At 41.2% G+C, this 16,745-nt stretch overlaps 1 protein-coding gene across 4 annotated transcripts in view; it reads right to left on the reverse strand.

Moving 5' to 3' along the window:
* fbxw7 (F-box and WD repeat domain containing 7) overlaps window positions 1-16,745 on the reverse strand; it is a 97,744-nt gene that overhangs the window by 18,342 nt on the left and 62,657 nt on the right. For all 4 annotated transcript variants that reach the window (XM_044115708.1, XM_044115710.1, XM_044115711.1 and 1 more), the window contains 6 exons: window positions 11,640-11,722; window positions 10,253-10,394; window positions 5,274-5,408; window positions 5,059-5,182; window positions 2,819-2,955; window positions 2,209-2,322 (listed from right to left, as the gene is read on the reverse strand). In XM_044115708.1, the coding sequence (XP_043971643.1) occupies window positions 2,209-2,322; window positions 2,819-2,955; window positions 5,059-5,182; window positions 5,274-5,408; window positions 10,253-10,394; window positions 11,640-11,722 (735 nt within the window). The remainder of the gene's footprint in view (window positions 1-2,208; window positions 2,323-2,818; window positions 2,956-5,058; window positions 5,183-5,273; window positions 5,409-10,252; window positions 10,395-11,639; window positions 11,723-16,745) is intronic.

A 16,745-nucleotide genomic window follows, 5' to 3' on the forward strand; every position in this document is an offset into this window, starting at 1 on the left:
AAACACTGATCTCCAACCTCTCCACACCTCCACCTCCTTTTTAATAAGGCAGCAGCCCAGTGTGACTGCTCCAGCTCCTGCTATGCATACCAACAGTGTGTGCAGGCGGATGCTGTGGAGCAGCGCTGCGAAACGTAAGAAGCCAAAACAGACTGGTGAGGCTCTTCAGAAGAAGATTGGATCTGGATGCAGAGAAAAGTTTTGATCACCAGAGACCGCCGACAGCCTGCTGCTGTGAGTTCCTCCAGCTGAGACATGCGGTGAACATGCTGCCTTTCAAAACAACACGGGGCAAATCAAATGCTTGTTTACATACAGCACTAGGAACAAGTAATCATATTGCTTTTCATGTGTTATTGCTGTGTTTATTTATTTTACGTGACAGACCACCACCAGGACTGTGAATCATATCAACACTGAAAAGCAAACATTTATTACTTATTGCAAAAAATGTTGATAATTTTGATTTACCGTTGTCATTAAAAATTGCAGTTATTGACGGTAAACACAACAAAATTGAGTATGATTGGAAATGTTATTTTTATACTTTCTCCACCGCTTGTTCCACGAGCAAATCAAAAAATACCATTAAATTGAGAATCTGTTTAGAATCAGTTACAGTGTGCAGCTTAATGATATAAATCAGAATATTTGGTGGTTTACTGTGTTTTATTCTGTCACTGTTAAACAGAAATGCTTTATTCTAATAGGATTTAATCTGCAACAACAACAGAGTAAATATTTCTGGAAAGAGGTTCCTTTGTAGAGGGAAAGTCTCTACTGATCACAGTTGTTGTTGAGAATCAGCTTTGATTCTGCATGATGTCACATTCACTGATCAGAAGGGTTCATTTCCTCAGAAGCTTCCAGGCAACATCCAGGACTTCAACACCTAACACTTCATCAGCTAAACACACGCTTAGAGCTGGGATGATTCAAGCTCATTCCCGACTGTCTTTCTTTTAAATGTGAGCTGTAATGCTTCCGCAAACAGGTCAGGAAAGGTGTAGGGGCTATAAAGAACATTCATCAAGTTTTTTGCACAAAATCATTCCTAGATAAGGAAATTTTAGTCTGTTTTGAGCTCCTCTCATAATGGTTCAGGGCCTCTGTATGTAAATGCAAATAAGTTTTTGCTGGCCATGCCCCTCAACTCAACGTTCATACTCGCACATGAAAATGGCTGCAAACAAATGCTCAATTATATAACCTTACGTCTTTGAAAAGCAGATGTGAAGCCTCCTGCACAGCGAACAAGAATGCAGCAAGTGATTTCTGAATGGTAAGTCTACCCCAAAACACTTGTCTTTTCCAGCAGCCATTCTACAGCGCATACAGCAGTACAACAAGCAGACCAAACATCAGCACCGCTTGGGGCTTTCCTGAGGTTGCTAGGTGACAGGCTGGGCTTTCCTGAGGTTGCTAGGTGACAGGCTGGGCTTTCCTGAGGTTGCTAGGTGACGGGCTGGGCTTTCCTGAGGTTGCTAGGTGACGGGCTGGGCTTTCCTGAGGTTGCTAGGTGACGGGCTGGGCTTTGCCGAGGTTGCTAGGTGACGGGCTGGGCTTTCCTGAGGTTGCTAGGTGACAGGCTGGGCTTTCCTGAGGTTGCTAGGTGACGGGCTGGGCTTTCCTGAGGTTGCTAGGTGACGGGCTGGGCTTTCCTGAGGTTGCTAGGTGACAGGCTGGGCTTTCCTGAGGTTGCTAGGTGACAGGCTGGGCTTTCCTGAGGTTGCTAGGTGACGGGCTGGGCTTTCCTGAGGTTGCTAGGTGACGGGCTGGGCTTTCCTGAGGTTGCTAGGTGACGGGCTGGGCTTTGCCGAGGTTGCTAGGTGACGGGCTGGGCTTTGCCGAGGTTGCTAGGTGACGGGCTGGGCTTTGCCGAGGTTGCTAGGTGACGGGCGAGCAGGGCCTGCTGATTTGTGACGTTACATTCCAGAATGTTTTTGAAACGGCTCATTTTCCAGATACCAAATAACATCAACTTATTGTCAAAAAATGGCTGAGTGATTTTTTTTAAGCACTTCGACTATTTTTACAAATAGTAGAAACCCAAATGAAAGTACAAAAATGTTAATTTTGCATAACACGTCCCCTTCAAAGTTTCAGGCAAAAACTGCTGCAAAAATATTCCTGTGTCATAAATTGAAGACAGGCCTGGTGACCACTCTGACTCCAGGAAACCCAGCTAAAGAATAGAAACAGAACTACCTTTCCTGTGATGGCCGACCAGACCTTCAGTGTGTTGTCGTCGGAGCCGCTGACAATGCGGTTGCCACAGAACTGGAGGCAGGTGATCACATGGTCGTCGTGTCCCTTCAGCACCTTGTGACAGGAGAGACAGGGTGAGACAGGATGAAGACAACAGGAGGAGGACAGTGGCGTGTCTCCAGGGGTCAGAGTGAGATAACAGAAAAATGGTGGCTGTGTCAGGGGAAGTGTTTGGTTCTGAGTTTATGTGCCCACACAGAAGAAAACAAAGACCTCAGGAAGATAATCTGTGTCCTAAAATGACCTCCAGATGTCCCAGAGGCAACGGCAACCTCCAAGGCCTCCTAAGGATTTTATTTTTCAGGGTCATGATGTGAAGAAAATTTTCTTCCCTGGTAAAAGATAAAACCAGACCTCAGACTGAAGGACACTGTCCTGAGAGCCTGCTCCATTATTATTTCAGTGGAACACTGCAGACGTGACTTATCACCATTTTCCATCAATTCCAACCCTCAGGCCTCGTTTGAAGCCGCTTTCTTTAACCTCAAGGTGCATGATAACAGATCTTCATCATCATCTAACCCCATTGGGAATCAATAGAGGAAGCTACCTTGGGTGATTTCAGGTCCCCTCTCCTCCAGTTGGTGTCTATCCTGTGCTGCCTGATGTAGGCGCTCTTCCAGGGGCTGTGGGTGAAGCCCGGCTTGGCCACCTTCCTTTTCCGCGGGGGCAAAGGCTCGTCGATACCTGCATGAAGAGAAACACAAGCTGAATGTGCTTCACAGTACAAAAAAGCAGGAGTGTCTAAGATCTGCATCGCCCTCAACAGGGTGGTCACTGTGGTCAAACATCAAGCTCAGCACAAATCCTAACAAAAACACTCTGCAACTTATCTTTGGAGGGAGAGATTTCAATCTAGATAAGAGCAAAGAAGCGTGTTTTATTATATTATGACAAATATTTTACTTCCTTAACGAATACATTGTTCCCAGATGACACCACACTTCCTGCATCTGGGTTTCCCGCCGCCATTTTGATAGGAGGTAGCAGCTTCCCACCTCAAGAACCGCAACGGTTAGATGTTGTTGGATTCAAGGGTGTAAAAACAAATGTGATAAAACGGCAAAGAGACGTTTTCATCACATCCAGTGAAGCTGAGCAAACTTTGTTACTATAAATTGGGAGTTGATGAGTGTGGCTGGCTAATGTCCAGAGGAAACAAACACAGATCATCCAATACGGCACAGATTGACTCTGATCACTTTATTAGCAGTGAGGATGTTTTCAAATGTTTGTTTTTTTTAAATAACTCAGTCAATAATGTTTTGAACAGATTGCTGTCAAAATATGTAGACAAACCTGTGGACTAATATGACAAATCTATTTCTATCTGTTTCTTCTTGTGATTGAACAAAAAAAAGTTACATTCAGAGTCGCTCTTGTACTTCAGCAAAAGCAATCTTTGCTTTTGTGACAATAATTATAATCTTTTGCCTTTTCTGGTGCTCACATTTACAATGTGTAGAGTAGAAAAATATTATTTTAAGACACGGATTAACTTTATGGACTTAAATGCAACCACACATAAGGTCAATTCTCGATCACATCGTCATCCTCTTCGCTCTACGACTCTCAGCAAACACAAATGACTTGTTGACTGTTGCTAGTTACTGAACTGGTTCTCTCAAAGAGAAGAAAAAGCCTTAAAAAAACTCATTTAACTCTCAGCTCTTATGTAACACTATTCAGCTGTTGCCTACTAAGATGGTGCATTTCCAGGTTAACATTCCGGTCTGGTCTAGTGGGAATTTTGTATAAATAGAGGAGAATTCAGCCCTCACTTGCAAAAATAAAAGGTTTAAAAGTGTCACGTCCCCGTTTGGTAAAACAGACAAGATAATATTTCATAGAAGTATCCTCCCATAATATCTGTTAGGGGAGGGTGAACTTTGATTCAGGTGTGCAGTTGTTGGATCTTATAACAACTGCTTATCTTCAGTGAGACATTGAGTTCTTCCATCTGTTTGTTCATTTGCTGTTGATCCAAATCAGTGTTACTGAGATAGCAATAAAGGACAAATTCAAAAGCAAAATAACCTGCTTCAAATCAAACATGGATCTGGAGCATAATAAAACACGTTTTTACAGTGTAAACAAGGATCCGGTACCATGACGATGTATTCAGCAGCAGCTTTGTACAATTTCTGCCTGATGGTAATTTTTGCACAGTCATTTCTTTAGTGATCAGCTACAGGAGCAGGGTGGGTTGCTACGAGTTACTGGCTCTTTCTGCTCTAATTGTCAGCTCCAGCCTGGCTCCACCACTGTTATTATTAGCTACCCTTACAACTGGAGCTCTGGCTATTTCACTGCTTCCTGTTTAGTAGCAGATCAGTCTCAGCTGATTGACATTTTCTACCACACTGGAACGGGACCGGAACAGCAGAACAGAGCGTCACGGGACAGGAAACGGGACATAGTTTGTAACTTTTTAGTTTGGAAGCTCATCTAGACAGGTAGCTCAGACCAACCATCACCATCTCTGAGTTCTTTGTGACGCTAATATTTAATCGCTAGCTGTTTAAGTTGCACTCTAATATCAGTGTGGTAGAGTTAGATTGTTGCGTTAGCATAGCTAGCATGCAGAACATCGCTTGTGTTCTCTTGTCAGCTAAAGAAAGTGAATCATGCCATTTCTGGATGCTCTCAGCTCACTGGGTGATTCTACAGGGAGTGGAGGAGCTACATTTGCAGGTTTACATCAATTTTAATGCATGCTAGTATTTTTGAGTGATTCATTTTCAAGTATCCATTATTCCGACAGCCCCAGTGGGAAGCAGCCAGACTCACCCTCTTCCCTGCATTTCTCTCTCCACAGCAGGTTGTCCTCTGCCAGGATGCGCCAGTAGCGACACGTCTGCGCTGCTTGCAGGAGGTCCTTCGGTTCCAGGAATGAAAGTACGTACAAAGCCAGCTGTTGACGAACCAAGGCAACGTTAAGAGGGCTGCAAATTCACAACAGAACACGACAACAGGCAGACGGCCCGGCGATACGAGGCCCTCACCTCTTTGGGCAGCAGGGAGATGAAGTCGCGCTGAAACTGCGGCTCGATCACCTGCATCATATGCTTGACCTGCGTGGGCTCACAGCTGTCGATCAGCTCATCCAGCGCTAGCAGCTTCTCCGGGCCGCTCCAGCTCTGCAGACAGCACAAGCAAACGTGGAGACAGGTTTCATTCAGGGGCCTGACACCAGCTGACAACGACACCAAACGCGCTCAGTTTTAGATGACATCATCATTACAGCATCAATCTGGAAAAGGATGTAGATCACACCTGTCAAACTCAGGGGCCGGGGGCCTAATCTGGTCCACCATAGCTTTTTATGTGGCCCTATAGACTCCAAATTACATCACTAAGTCCTTCCACTATTTTACAAATGCACAAAACTTATACAAAATTCAAAATTCTTTCAGATTTGCTGTAATTTTTTCTCAAAATTGGCCAAAAACAGCGTTTAAGTGACTGCTGGCTTTGTTTTACTTGATGTCAAGTTGTAGTCCGTGATTAAGAAGAAGTCACATTTCACGTCTTACAATAGCGTAAATATTGCAAAAAAAATAAAAAAAATAAAATAAAAATTCTAATATTTCTAAATTAGCACCAAAGATTTTCTGAATGGACTGAAAAGGTGTTTAATTATTTCTCAAATCAACAGATATTTATTGATTTTTGAACAGTTTAATGGCTTCTATCAACAGATTCTGGCCCTTTAACAACATTCAAATTTTGGATATGGCCCAAAATGAAAATGAGTTTGACGCCAAGTAAATGTAGATGGAAGGTGATTTTTGGAACTCGCACAAATTTAAAAAAGAAGAAGAAAAAAATTTATTGAACAGAAAGACAATAATTGTTGAGAGTTCTTTGTAGTTACACATTTTTTTTCTTAGTATTATCATAGATAACCAGAGTGAATAAAACATGCAGTCCAAACTCCCAGAAGGATTCATTCGCCTGAGTCAACATGGTTTAATGCAAAAAAAGTCAAACATTTCAGGCTTTACCCAGCATCCTTTGCTCCAACCCATATAGCTGAGCTGAACAAAGGTGCTCTGAAAGGCAAATGAATGAAAGGTGAGAAGAAAATGTGACAAAGATAGAGGTCAAAGTTCATTTTCAGCCAGTAAAGTGTGAAATAGAAGCAAACAGAGCCGACCGACTTCACATGCTGACATTTCTATAAACTCACTGTGGTACTGGTGGAATTGGGAAGCCGAATGCAGTTTATCTTCCAGTAAAAAGGCTCGCAGCTATTTTATTGGATTGTCTATAATATGTAGTTGTTGATATGAAACACTGAGCCAGTTATAGACATTCTGCTGCGCTGCGTAACAAGGCTCTATTGAACCAGATAGATGAGCCAAACATAGTTTCTCTCTGATCTACTTCTGTAATAAACTCTGGTTTTATTTCCAAACCACATCACTTTTGCAGATAATATTCAGAAAAAAAAGAAAAGTGGGAATTGCCGGACAGCAATACAGGCATTCACACACAGCAGTGCCTTAAAAGTATCGCCTCCACGCCTCTGAGCATGACTGGAGGTGAAAGTATAAAAAGTGAAGCAAACAGAACACAGTCGTCCATCAGTAGCTGTGTTTCCATTGGTTGTATAATTGCACAATTTGACATTTAGAAAATAAATGGGAACACAGTAATTTGGAAAAAACTTGATTTTTCTCAGCTGAATCAAAATCTGTTTATTTTGCAAAACTGTGATGGAAACACTTTTTTCACACCACACAGGTCACATGACTAGGAGCTGGATGTTTCTACTGGCGCAAACCATGAAAAAGAAGATGACAGGAAGTAGTTGGAGGATGATGACAGGGTGTTTTTAAAGCGGCATTGTTGTGTAAAATCAACTCCTTTGAGCTTTATATCATGTTATAATGTTATTCCCTCATCAAAAACAAACCTGAAGTGTTGCTTTCATTCTTTCATCTCTATGACAACCATTCAGATCCGCAAAATGCCTGGGTGGACCTAGCGCCATATTCAAGCAAAGTTCTTCCTCAGAGCTAAAGTTTGCAAGTTTTCACCTCACTCAACTCCTTCAGACTAGCCAGAAAGATTTAGCAAACACCTGGTGGATCTTCACGTCAGCTGAGCTCATTACAGAAGCAACTTCTCGGTGCAACGCTGGGAAAACCTTGTTAAAAGCTTAATAGAGAAGCCATCTTGTGATGACTTCCTGAAGGCGGAGTTTCAGACGGAGCAGGAGATTTTAAAGAGACAGAGGCTCAATTTTATGGTATTAAATTACAAAGTCCATTTTATTTTGAGACATTTTTGATTTATATAGCATGAAGTTAACAGTTACTTGATTGTGCTATATAATACTATGATATATGTGGATACAAACTTATCCACATTGATTTCATTTTAATTTGTTGCAATTGCAAAATTGTGTTTTTCCAATGTTAGCAGAATATAGGCTAATTTTTCCTCACATTTGTCATTGAAAAGCAGCAAGTAAGGCGTGGATGTGCTCCAGGTCTTGGGTTTTTCCACCAGTTTATCAGTGGAAAAGTTTGACACCATAAAGTTGCTTTGCAGCACCAGCAGATAGTTTAATTCCTCCATCTTCAACATTTCAACAGCTTCTTCAGAACAACACTCTGAGGTGTTTGCTGAAGCCGGCAGACGCAGGTCCCCTGCCCTGGAAAAGCTGGGCTCCGACGCTGATTACAGGCAGAGAGGAAAATCTAGCTCTGCACCTGTAATTTGGCAACTGAAAGGTTTAGCCGGAGGTGCTGGATCTCAGCGTAATGAGGGGCTGCAGAGAGCTGCCCACAAACACAGAGCTGAGCAACAGATAGTTAACTCTTACATCAACTCCAGCCACTGATCTTCAGCTTCAAACACGAGCCTCTCCTCTTCAGGCCCGTCCTCTCAACCTGAGATTAAAATGATTTTCTCTTCTAAAATTTCTACCTTGTTATAAAACGACTTTCACAACTGCAGCAAACATTTGGTGGACTGAAAACATGGTCAGAATAACACTTTAATACACTCCCCCCCACACACACACACATTTATTAGAGGTATGACAATATCAACCCTATTAAAGCATTACGACGTAAGTATGACTGTAATTGCTTTAGAAGGATGAATGAAGAAAGATTCTGGGATCATGGTGTTAAAAGAACAAACAGCAGGGATCCACTGATCCACCTTTTCCACTTCCAATGCAGATACCTGAGGTTTAGCATCAGTCGATACCGATCCGATAAAGAAAAACAGTTCTGAACTGACTTAAAATGTTTCTTTTTTTTTTTTTGTTTGAAACACAGACATAAATGGACTGAGTTACAAATTTATTTGGTAACTGTGCACCAGTACAGGAAAATATTTAAATACACCAATAGCTTCACAAGCTTTGTTTAAAAATAACTCAACTATAATTTGACCAGTCAGGGCAATTAGGAGTATCAACAGCCAATGGAAAATAAATAAAGTGACACAAACAACAGGTTTACTATGTAGGTTAAACATGTATAAAAATAAACTGCAGCAAACCTTCATTGAAATGTTTCAGAAAGTGCAATTAGGAATTCTAAATACAATGTAAAATAAATAATAAAGCATGATGCCACTCAAAGCACAAAATTAGATTGAATAGTTTTGTCCTTATGAATTGGGCAGATTGTCACCGATACGCGAATCATAATTTTTTCAAATGTCGGGATCGATACAAATATTGATATTCGATCGGTGCATCTCTAAGTCGCAGATGAGAATATTTATTGCAATGGAAGAAAATCCTGATCTGTTCTGATCTGGAGTCAAAGGGCAAGTCCAGAAGGATTTCTAAAAGTCTGGAAAAAAAAATATCTTCTCAATCTAATATACTTCAAATTGAGTTGTGTATTTGTGGGGAAAAAATAGGAAATTGATGTATATTTTTGTGATTCTTTGCTAGCTTGCGGTCTACTGGATCAAATGCATTATTTCTTAAATTCACCACAAACCAGTAACAACAAGAAAACACGTCCAGCCTCTACAGACGGCTCTTCATCTCCCTGTTGCCAGTAGAATAGAAATATGTCTGATGAAATAATGTTTAGAACACACAGAGAGGTCACAGGTTCACACAGCTATTATACGATAATAAGTCATAACTCTCTGTGGAAATGAAATCTATGACAAGTCATTACAGCAACAAAATCATCGGGATTATCAAGGCTAATAAGTTTATATTACATCTTATTTCCTGGAGGTCGGAGGTCATTACAGCTCCAGACTAACAAGATACAAAAATAAAAGTGATGGAAGGTTTGACAAGTAAATTTTCAATAAAAGGTTTAGGTGCTCCGATGATGTGGTTTTTTGGTAATATTAACAGGAAGTGGTAGCAGGATGATAGCATGGCTTGTTTTTAAAGACTTATGGAAACAAACTTATGCACATGTGATTTTAATTGCGATTAATCAAAACGCTGCAATTACAAAATTTTGCCAACATCAAAAATTTGGTATTTTGAGTACATTTGAGCTGGAAACTCCTAACTCCTAACTGCACTGACCGAACAAATTAAAGTTGTTTTTACATGTTTCACCAAGCTTGGAAAGCTACTGGTGGATTTAAGTGAGCTGTACTGGTGCACAGTTACCAAATTAATTTGGAATTCAGTGCATTTATGTCTGTGGGTTTTTTTAAAAAAAAGAAACGTTTTAAGTCAACTCTGTTTTCTATAATCGCTGTCGGCCATTACAGAAAGTGAAAAACTGAATTAATACATCACTATCAGAAACATTGAGATAGTTTATCAGATTCAGATGAAGTTTTAACAAGGAGCTCTGAACCCCTCTCATCTATTCATTGCTGTTCTGTCCAGCAGCTAGATCCCAATCCAACACCACGGTGCTCCTGATAATGTGCTGGGCCGACACAACAAGGGAACCAATTACATGGGAGACTAAAAGCGCAGTGTTTGGACGGACACCTGCTCTCTGACGGCCCGCCAGAGGTGGCTCACCTGAAATGTTCGGAGCCATTCCTGGAGCCCCGTGGGAGGCTGGATTGAGGTGATTCGTCGTCTCTGCTGGCCCTGGCCGTTGGCCGCTCTGATGTGGCCGAAGGTGGTGGGTGTGGCTGGACACGGGACAATTCCTGTTGGGCTGCAATTCACACACAACAACAAAGCACCTTTAAAGTCAGCATCGGCCCTTTTGTTGCTCCTCTACAGGAAATGAGCGCACAAACAGGCAGCGGAGGAAGCTCTGCTTTCAGCACCAACAATAAGGAACATATTACGGGAGTATCTGGCAACGCTTTGCTGCGACCCGGACAAATACTTAAATCAGTGCAGTGAGTCGATTAAAAACTGTAATCAAATTAATTAGCGCTGTGATTAATCACTATGCCAAACTTTGTAAGCTCACAATATAAATATTCACACACTTCTGGTATTTGTAGGAAGGGTGCCCTGGGCAAACCCTGCCTTCTGCCGCACTCCAACCAATTAAAATGAAAAGTATTATCTGTTTGACTTTTTTTTTTTTTTTTGCAGCAGAAAACAGGTTGTGTATTCTCTCATTACTCAACAACAACTAAGGGAAACTTACTCCTGTACACATGCATACAAGTCATCACAAACTTGTTCTGGGGACAACTGACAGATAAGATTTATTTTATTTTCTAGTTCTTTGGTGCTCTGCCCCTTTTTGATGCTTCCCTGTGCAACCACCCATATAACGCATTTCAAAAACTGCCACTTTATGAATATTTTCAAAAAATATGTTTGACAAAATGTTTTATTGTCTCATACCAAACATGTCTGAAGATTCTCAGGTTTCCATGTTGTTATACTCAGGAAGGCTTAAAGGAAATCATTTTGTTTTAAATGTTAAAATACAAATTAAATCTGGACATACAAAAAGGTTTTTGCTAAGCTGCGTTTATTTTCAGTCAGGTACAGCAAATACATTTCATTTGACCAACTGTGCAAGAGCACATCTCTGGCAGGAGGTTTCTAGAACCACTGATCCGGGTCCGGACCACAAGAGAACCTCTCCAAGCTTCAGGTTCAGTCAGCTGGCGGGAAAAGCTGAAAGCCAGGGTGTCGGTTTCATTAACGATTCATTTTTAATGGCACAGGGAGCCTGTTACAGCACACCGTTTACGCAGAAGTGGTTGTGTTGGGTTTGAATTTTAAAGCAGCAACATGTGAACTCATGCATTAAAGATTGAGCTCCAGAGGAACAAGCAGCAGGCAGGATGCTGGAGGACGAACGCAGCTCTGAGAGTTCAGAACACTTGACATTTTTATTGGCACCGTTACGCTGTGGCAGATGGCAAGCAAAGGAACGAACGGGGCCTGGTGACCTCAGAAAAACGGCGGAGAGCGGGATCTCTGAGCGTACCTCGGATACTCCGGGCCTTTGCAGGGCTTTTTTCCTGAAGGGAAAGATCGGACCTCTGGGCCATGGTCCAACTTTCTCTTCATCTGAGGAGACAAGGAGGGAAATAAAGAGAGAACGTTAGAAAACATGACACCACTTGAGTTTATGTTCAAAAAGGAAGAAGATATATAAATCACACTTCTTCTTAAGAAGGCAGTTCTTTACAAGGAATTTACCAACAAGCTTTTCCACAAAATATGAAAACTAAAAAAGGTTTTCATTTTGTACCTTATGATGAAGTGACACACCAACGTAAAGCTTGAATGTGAATTACAATGTGACAAATCTAACAATAAACACAATCACCACCATAAATAGTGGCAGCCTCGTCCTGTGAGGTTGATTTGAGACGAGAGTTACTGTCCAGAGGGATCACAACCACACAACGCAGCGTTATCGTAGATCCTTCCACCAGCAGCTGTTAGGCTCTACAAACTCAGTAAGTGTTCACAGCCCTGCTAGTGTTTTGCACATCTCTGGTGTTTCCAGTTTTAAATTTCCACATATTGTAAATAGCCTATTGTTTTTAAATGCATAAATGTGACGCATCACAGAGAAATAGGAAGAAGTCACCAGAGGACGAACAAAGAAGACAAACGAAAAAGGAAAAAGTACCAATTTCTGACAAAATAATTTTTTCTTTTGTTTGTTTTTCTACCAAATAAACTAGTTAAAGTTCTGAAGAATCCCTCCCACGATACTCACAGCTAATCAACAAACCGGGTTTTATTGGCCATTCACACTTTTCTATTACTAAATTCACAAACTGAGTTGTGGTTATACAACGCGTCGTTATGGCAACGTCTACAACAAGGCAGCCGCTGGTCTCACTTCAGCTTCTGGATCAGAACAGGATGAAATGAAAGAATGCAGCAAAAGCGACTGCATTACATCGCTGCAGTTAGCTGAAGTAGAGGAATGTTCTGGACGGGAGGCGGAGGAGCTGGAAGGTAAACTTTCAGGTTTTATTATTTTTAAATTTCCATGAGTTTGACATTGTTGGAAAGCTTGGAACCCAAACCTTCAAAATCTGTAAAGATCTTGAAACACCCTGGGGAGATTTATTCTGCCCTGGTCTGTCACAAATATTCATGTACATTATGCAGCTTTAGATTATTATTATTATTATTATTATACACAGTTGTACATTCCTGACAAGTGAACAGGATTGTATCTTAATCTTGTTCTTAATTTTGTTATTTGTACACTTTTATTTTTGTGTGTGGAACCTACATGCCACAGCTTTCTGTTCCTTCGCTGCTGTTGAACCGCAATTTATCCACTGTGGGACAATAAGAGGATATTTCTATTCTACTCAGTTACAGGTACAACAGACAAACCAGATTGAAGAGACCTAATGGTCCAATCAAAGTCCAGACCTGAATCCAAGAGTCTGTAGCAAGACTTGAAAAATTCACAATTACAAATGCTCTCCATTATGTCTGACTGAGCTTGACTGGCTTTGCAAAGAGGAAAGGCAAAAACATTTTCCATCTTCAGATGAGAGATCCCCAAAAAAGGGTCTGCAGCTAGAAGACCAGCCGGTGGCATGAAGGCTGTATGAATATTTCTGAATGGAACCTTAAGAAGGTTAGGAATGTTTTTAAAAATGGAGGACTGCTTTGGCAGGTGAGAAACGCTGTCAGCATTAGCTATTAAACTGAGCACATTTAAACATTAACACCACGGGATAGACACGTGTGTGTGCATTAAATTCATCTAGTGGCTACAGAACAAATTCAACAATTTGGTGCACCAAACAGAAACCAGATCCATGGGTAGACCTAAAGAGAGTTATCACTGTGAGAAAGTGCACAATGGGTGGGTGTTTAACTGTGTTTGTGTTCCCATCCTGAACATGATAACCACAAGAACAGGGAATGGTGATCCCTAAGCAACCAGACGTACAATAATATCCAGAGGCAAACACATTCACGCCTAGATTCCAAGGGTACAGAATGTTCGCTAAATAACCACAAAATACGGCAACTCTCAGGAGGAGGGCACACGCTGCATTCTTTGGCTGTGATTCACATCGACGGCTCACAACAAACACCAGAGAGTAGCTTCGTTATCATTCTTCATCACCTGCGTGTGCGCGCTGCCTCGGGTCCCCGTTACAACCCACCCGACTGGGCAAACAAAAGAGGCTGTGTGCAGGGCCTGGGCCAGCCAAGTTTCCTTCATCCCATGCCTGCCACTCTCCCAGGCCAGACTAATCAACACACATGCGAGTGATCACCCTCCCTTCATCAGCAAGAGGAATTAGTGATCGTGTTCCTCTAGTGTCCTGCCACAACGAGACGCACCACGCAACCGCTTGTACTTACCGTGATCACTTTCAATTGGTTCAAACAGGAAGCATTTTAAGAACTACTTCATCTTTGAAGCTCAAATATGAGTTAATCTCTGCTCAAGTCCCAACATCCTTTATATGGCTGCGTAGGTAATGTGGCGAAAATCAGAATCATGATATATATATTATTATCATTTTGGATAATAATTACTATCCAAAATGACAAGAGAATTATTATGTTTTTGGAATCCAGTTTTGACGAGTTCTGTTAGTGAACAATAACACTAACACTAAAATTCCTCTGTACCATTTTTTCGCAACTAATTTTACATCTGAAAATAAATGAAGGAACTGTGTACTTTGAGTTAAGCATTACTGAACAAATAAACACAGCTGAACAAATTTAGAAGTATAAAATAACTTAACTTACAATGTCCTTGACGAACACAAAATGTTGCCAAATGATTGATGACATTTTTTTTTTTTTTTTTTGAGCAGTTTCTCTTCCTCATTGACTGAAGCGGATAAGGCCTAGAGACTCCTATGTCAAAGTGCTAATTTCGTGCTGCTAGTCTGGTGAATTTAAGCCACGCCCCTTGTGCAGTTACTTTTCAAAATAAAAACTCACATCACATATCGTCACAATCTCTCTTTTTCTCAGATGACCAATTGACCAGGATTTTATTGTTCCTTACAGGAGCCATTAAACTGAGTTCCTGTTTGCAAACCTCTCTTTACAATTCTTGTTAAAGACTGGAAGGGGTGGAGTCATGTGACTATACACAGCACGTGACTCCACCCAAGTAGCGGTGGGTCTTAAAGCGACATGAGCATAGCCGACCTTTAGAAAGCCAAAAAAAGAAAAGGAAAGAAAACCAACTTTGCTTTTCATTGTTATTTAAAATACCAAAAATATCGACTTGGGCAGAGTCACTTTGGTCATCATCAGCAATTCCTCGGTTAATTTTTGGTTTTTCTTCCAGGCCAACTTTGAACACCGTTACTACACTGGTGGCGAAGCTAGCCACTGACCACTGTGTCACTTTCAGTTGTTTTGCCGCAACCTGTGCAGGAAAACATGCATCTGTGCCAAGTCAGAGCACAATTAGATGATGGCTTATAGAAACCAGAAACCAAAAGCAACCCATGTTTCCCTTACGAGGCAGACAATGCCGTTTGGATGCAGGTTTATTATTGTACTATTGTATTCTACTCAGGGAACAACGCTGGACATTTGACTCCATGCTGTCTGGCTCTACAGTGGCATGATTACACGTCTACCTCCAGATATGTGCTTTTCTTGTTTATCACTATAATTTAGGAAGAGAAAGATTGAGCGTCTGTTTGTGGTTTCAGCTTCCTGGGCTTACAGAGATGTTATGAACAGCAAATCTAAAAGTAAGATGGGGTTTTTTCCCCCTCTAGAAACTCAAACATGATACTGTATTTTCAAAGGTATAACTGGCTCAAATAGGAATGTTTACAGAAGATTCCCAACACTTTCAAATTAAACATGTTTACTGTAGAACTTAGAATATTTATGTCCTTTGTCTTTTAGGCCAATCAGTATAATACATAGAAACAATACATCATAAAATAAATATGACGCAGGGGTCTAGAGTAACTTTTTCCACTGGTGCACCCTCATCTTTTTAAATGCATCACATTTACCATCCCAGCTTTACAGGTTCACTTTTAAATCACTGCTCATAAACATAATTTTCAGATGAAAATGATAGATTCATCTGCTAAACAAAGTCTTCTTGGAATCCAGTTTTGACAAGTTTAGACCACAACAAATGACAAGAAACCAAACCTGTGTGTAAATGATTACCCACCAATGTCCCATGGGTGAAAGGTTTCCTATTTGAGTCTTTTCTTACTTCTCCTCAAAATTCATCTCCTGTATGCAAAAGCGGAGAGTTTAACTGGAAAACCTCCCAGTTAATCCATGAAGGGAAATTTACAGAAACATCTCTGGAAGTTTCTAAGCCGGGTCAGGTGTGTAACCTATGTCAGACTTAATTTAAGACGGTGTAATTAGGGTGAGTTATTAGATATCTAGAGTAGCAAATAAGACCCAAAAGCCTTGTTCTTAGAGTGGTGATCTCACTGCATCGGCAGTTCAGTAGCCAAGGAGAGCCTGGGTGTGTGTATGCATGCAGAGGGTGTGTGTTTGTGTGGGGTATTGTTTTGTGCATGTGTTTCAGAGTGAGACAGGAGAAGAAAAAAAAGAAAAAGAAAAAGAGGGTGTACTGGTTGGGTTGAGAATATGTCCCTCTGTGAGAAAACATCAAAGAAAAGAAGAGTAGAAAAAGCTTGTTGTTGTGCTAACGAGACGGAGAGAACGCAGCGTTTGGAAATCACCACGGCCGAGTCGCTGCTCTTCCCTCCCCCCTTCATCACCGCCGGGTTCCCTCTCTTCTGCCCGACCCAATAAAAAAACCACGGGATGGATACAAAGAGGGTTAACGGCGTTCTCAGAGAGGCAATCACTCTCGGGAAACGTGGGCGTTTTCATTAAGGCAGCACGTAGAACAGTTTTGTTCAAAAAACAGAGCTGGAACAACAGAGCCCGCTGAAATCTAAACTAGGATTTTCAAAAACCACAATGGAAACCAAACAGAAGAGCATCAATATTCATACTAACATCACTGTTAAACACTCCATGTTCAGGGTTTTCCTGAAGGAAAGCAAAGTCTGGCAAAGTTAAGGTTTGAGGTTCTTAGCACACAAAAAAATGTGTTCAAGCACAAGTACTTTTGAATCCA

The sequence above is a fragment of the Gambusia affinis genome, linkage group LG04 (assembly GCF_019740435.1).
Source record: "Gambusia affinis linkage group LG04, SWU_Gaff_1.0, whole genome shotgun sequence".
NCBI lineage: Eukaryota > Metazoa > Chordata > Actinopteri > Cyprinodontiformes > Poeciliidae > Gambusia > Gambusia affinis.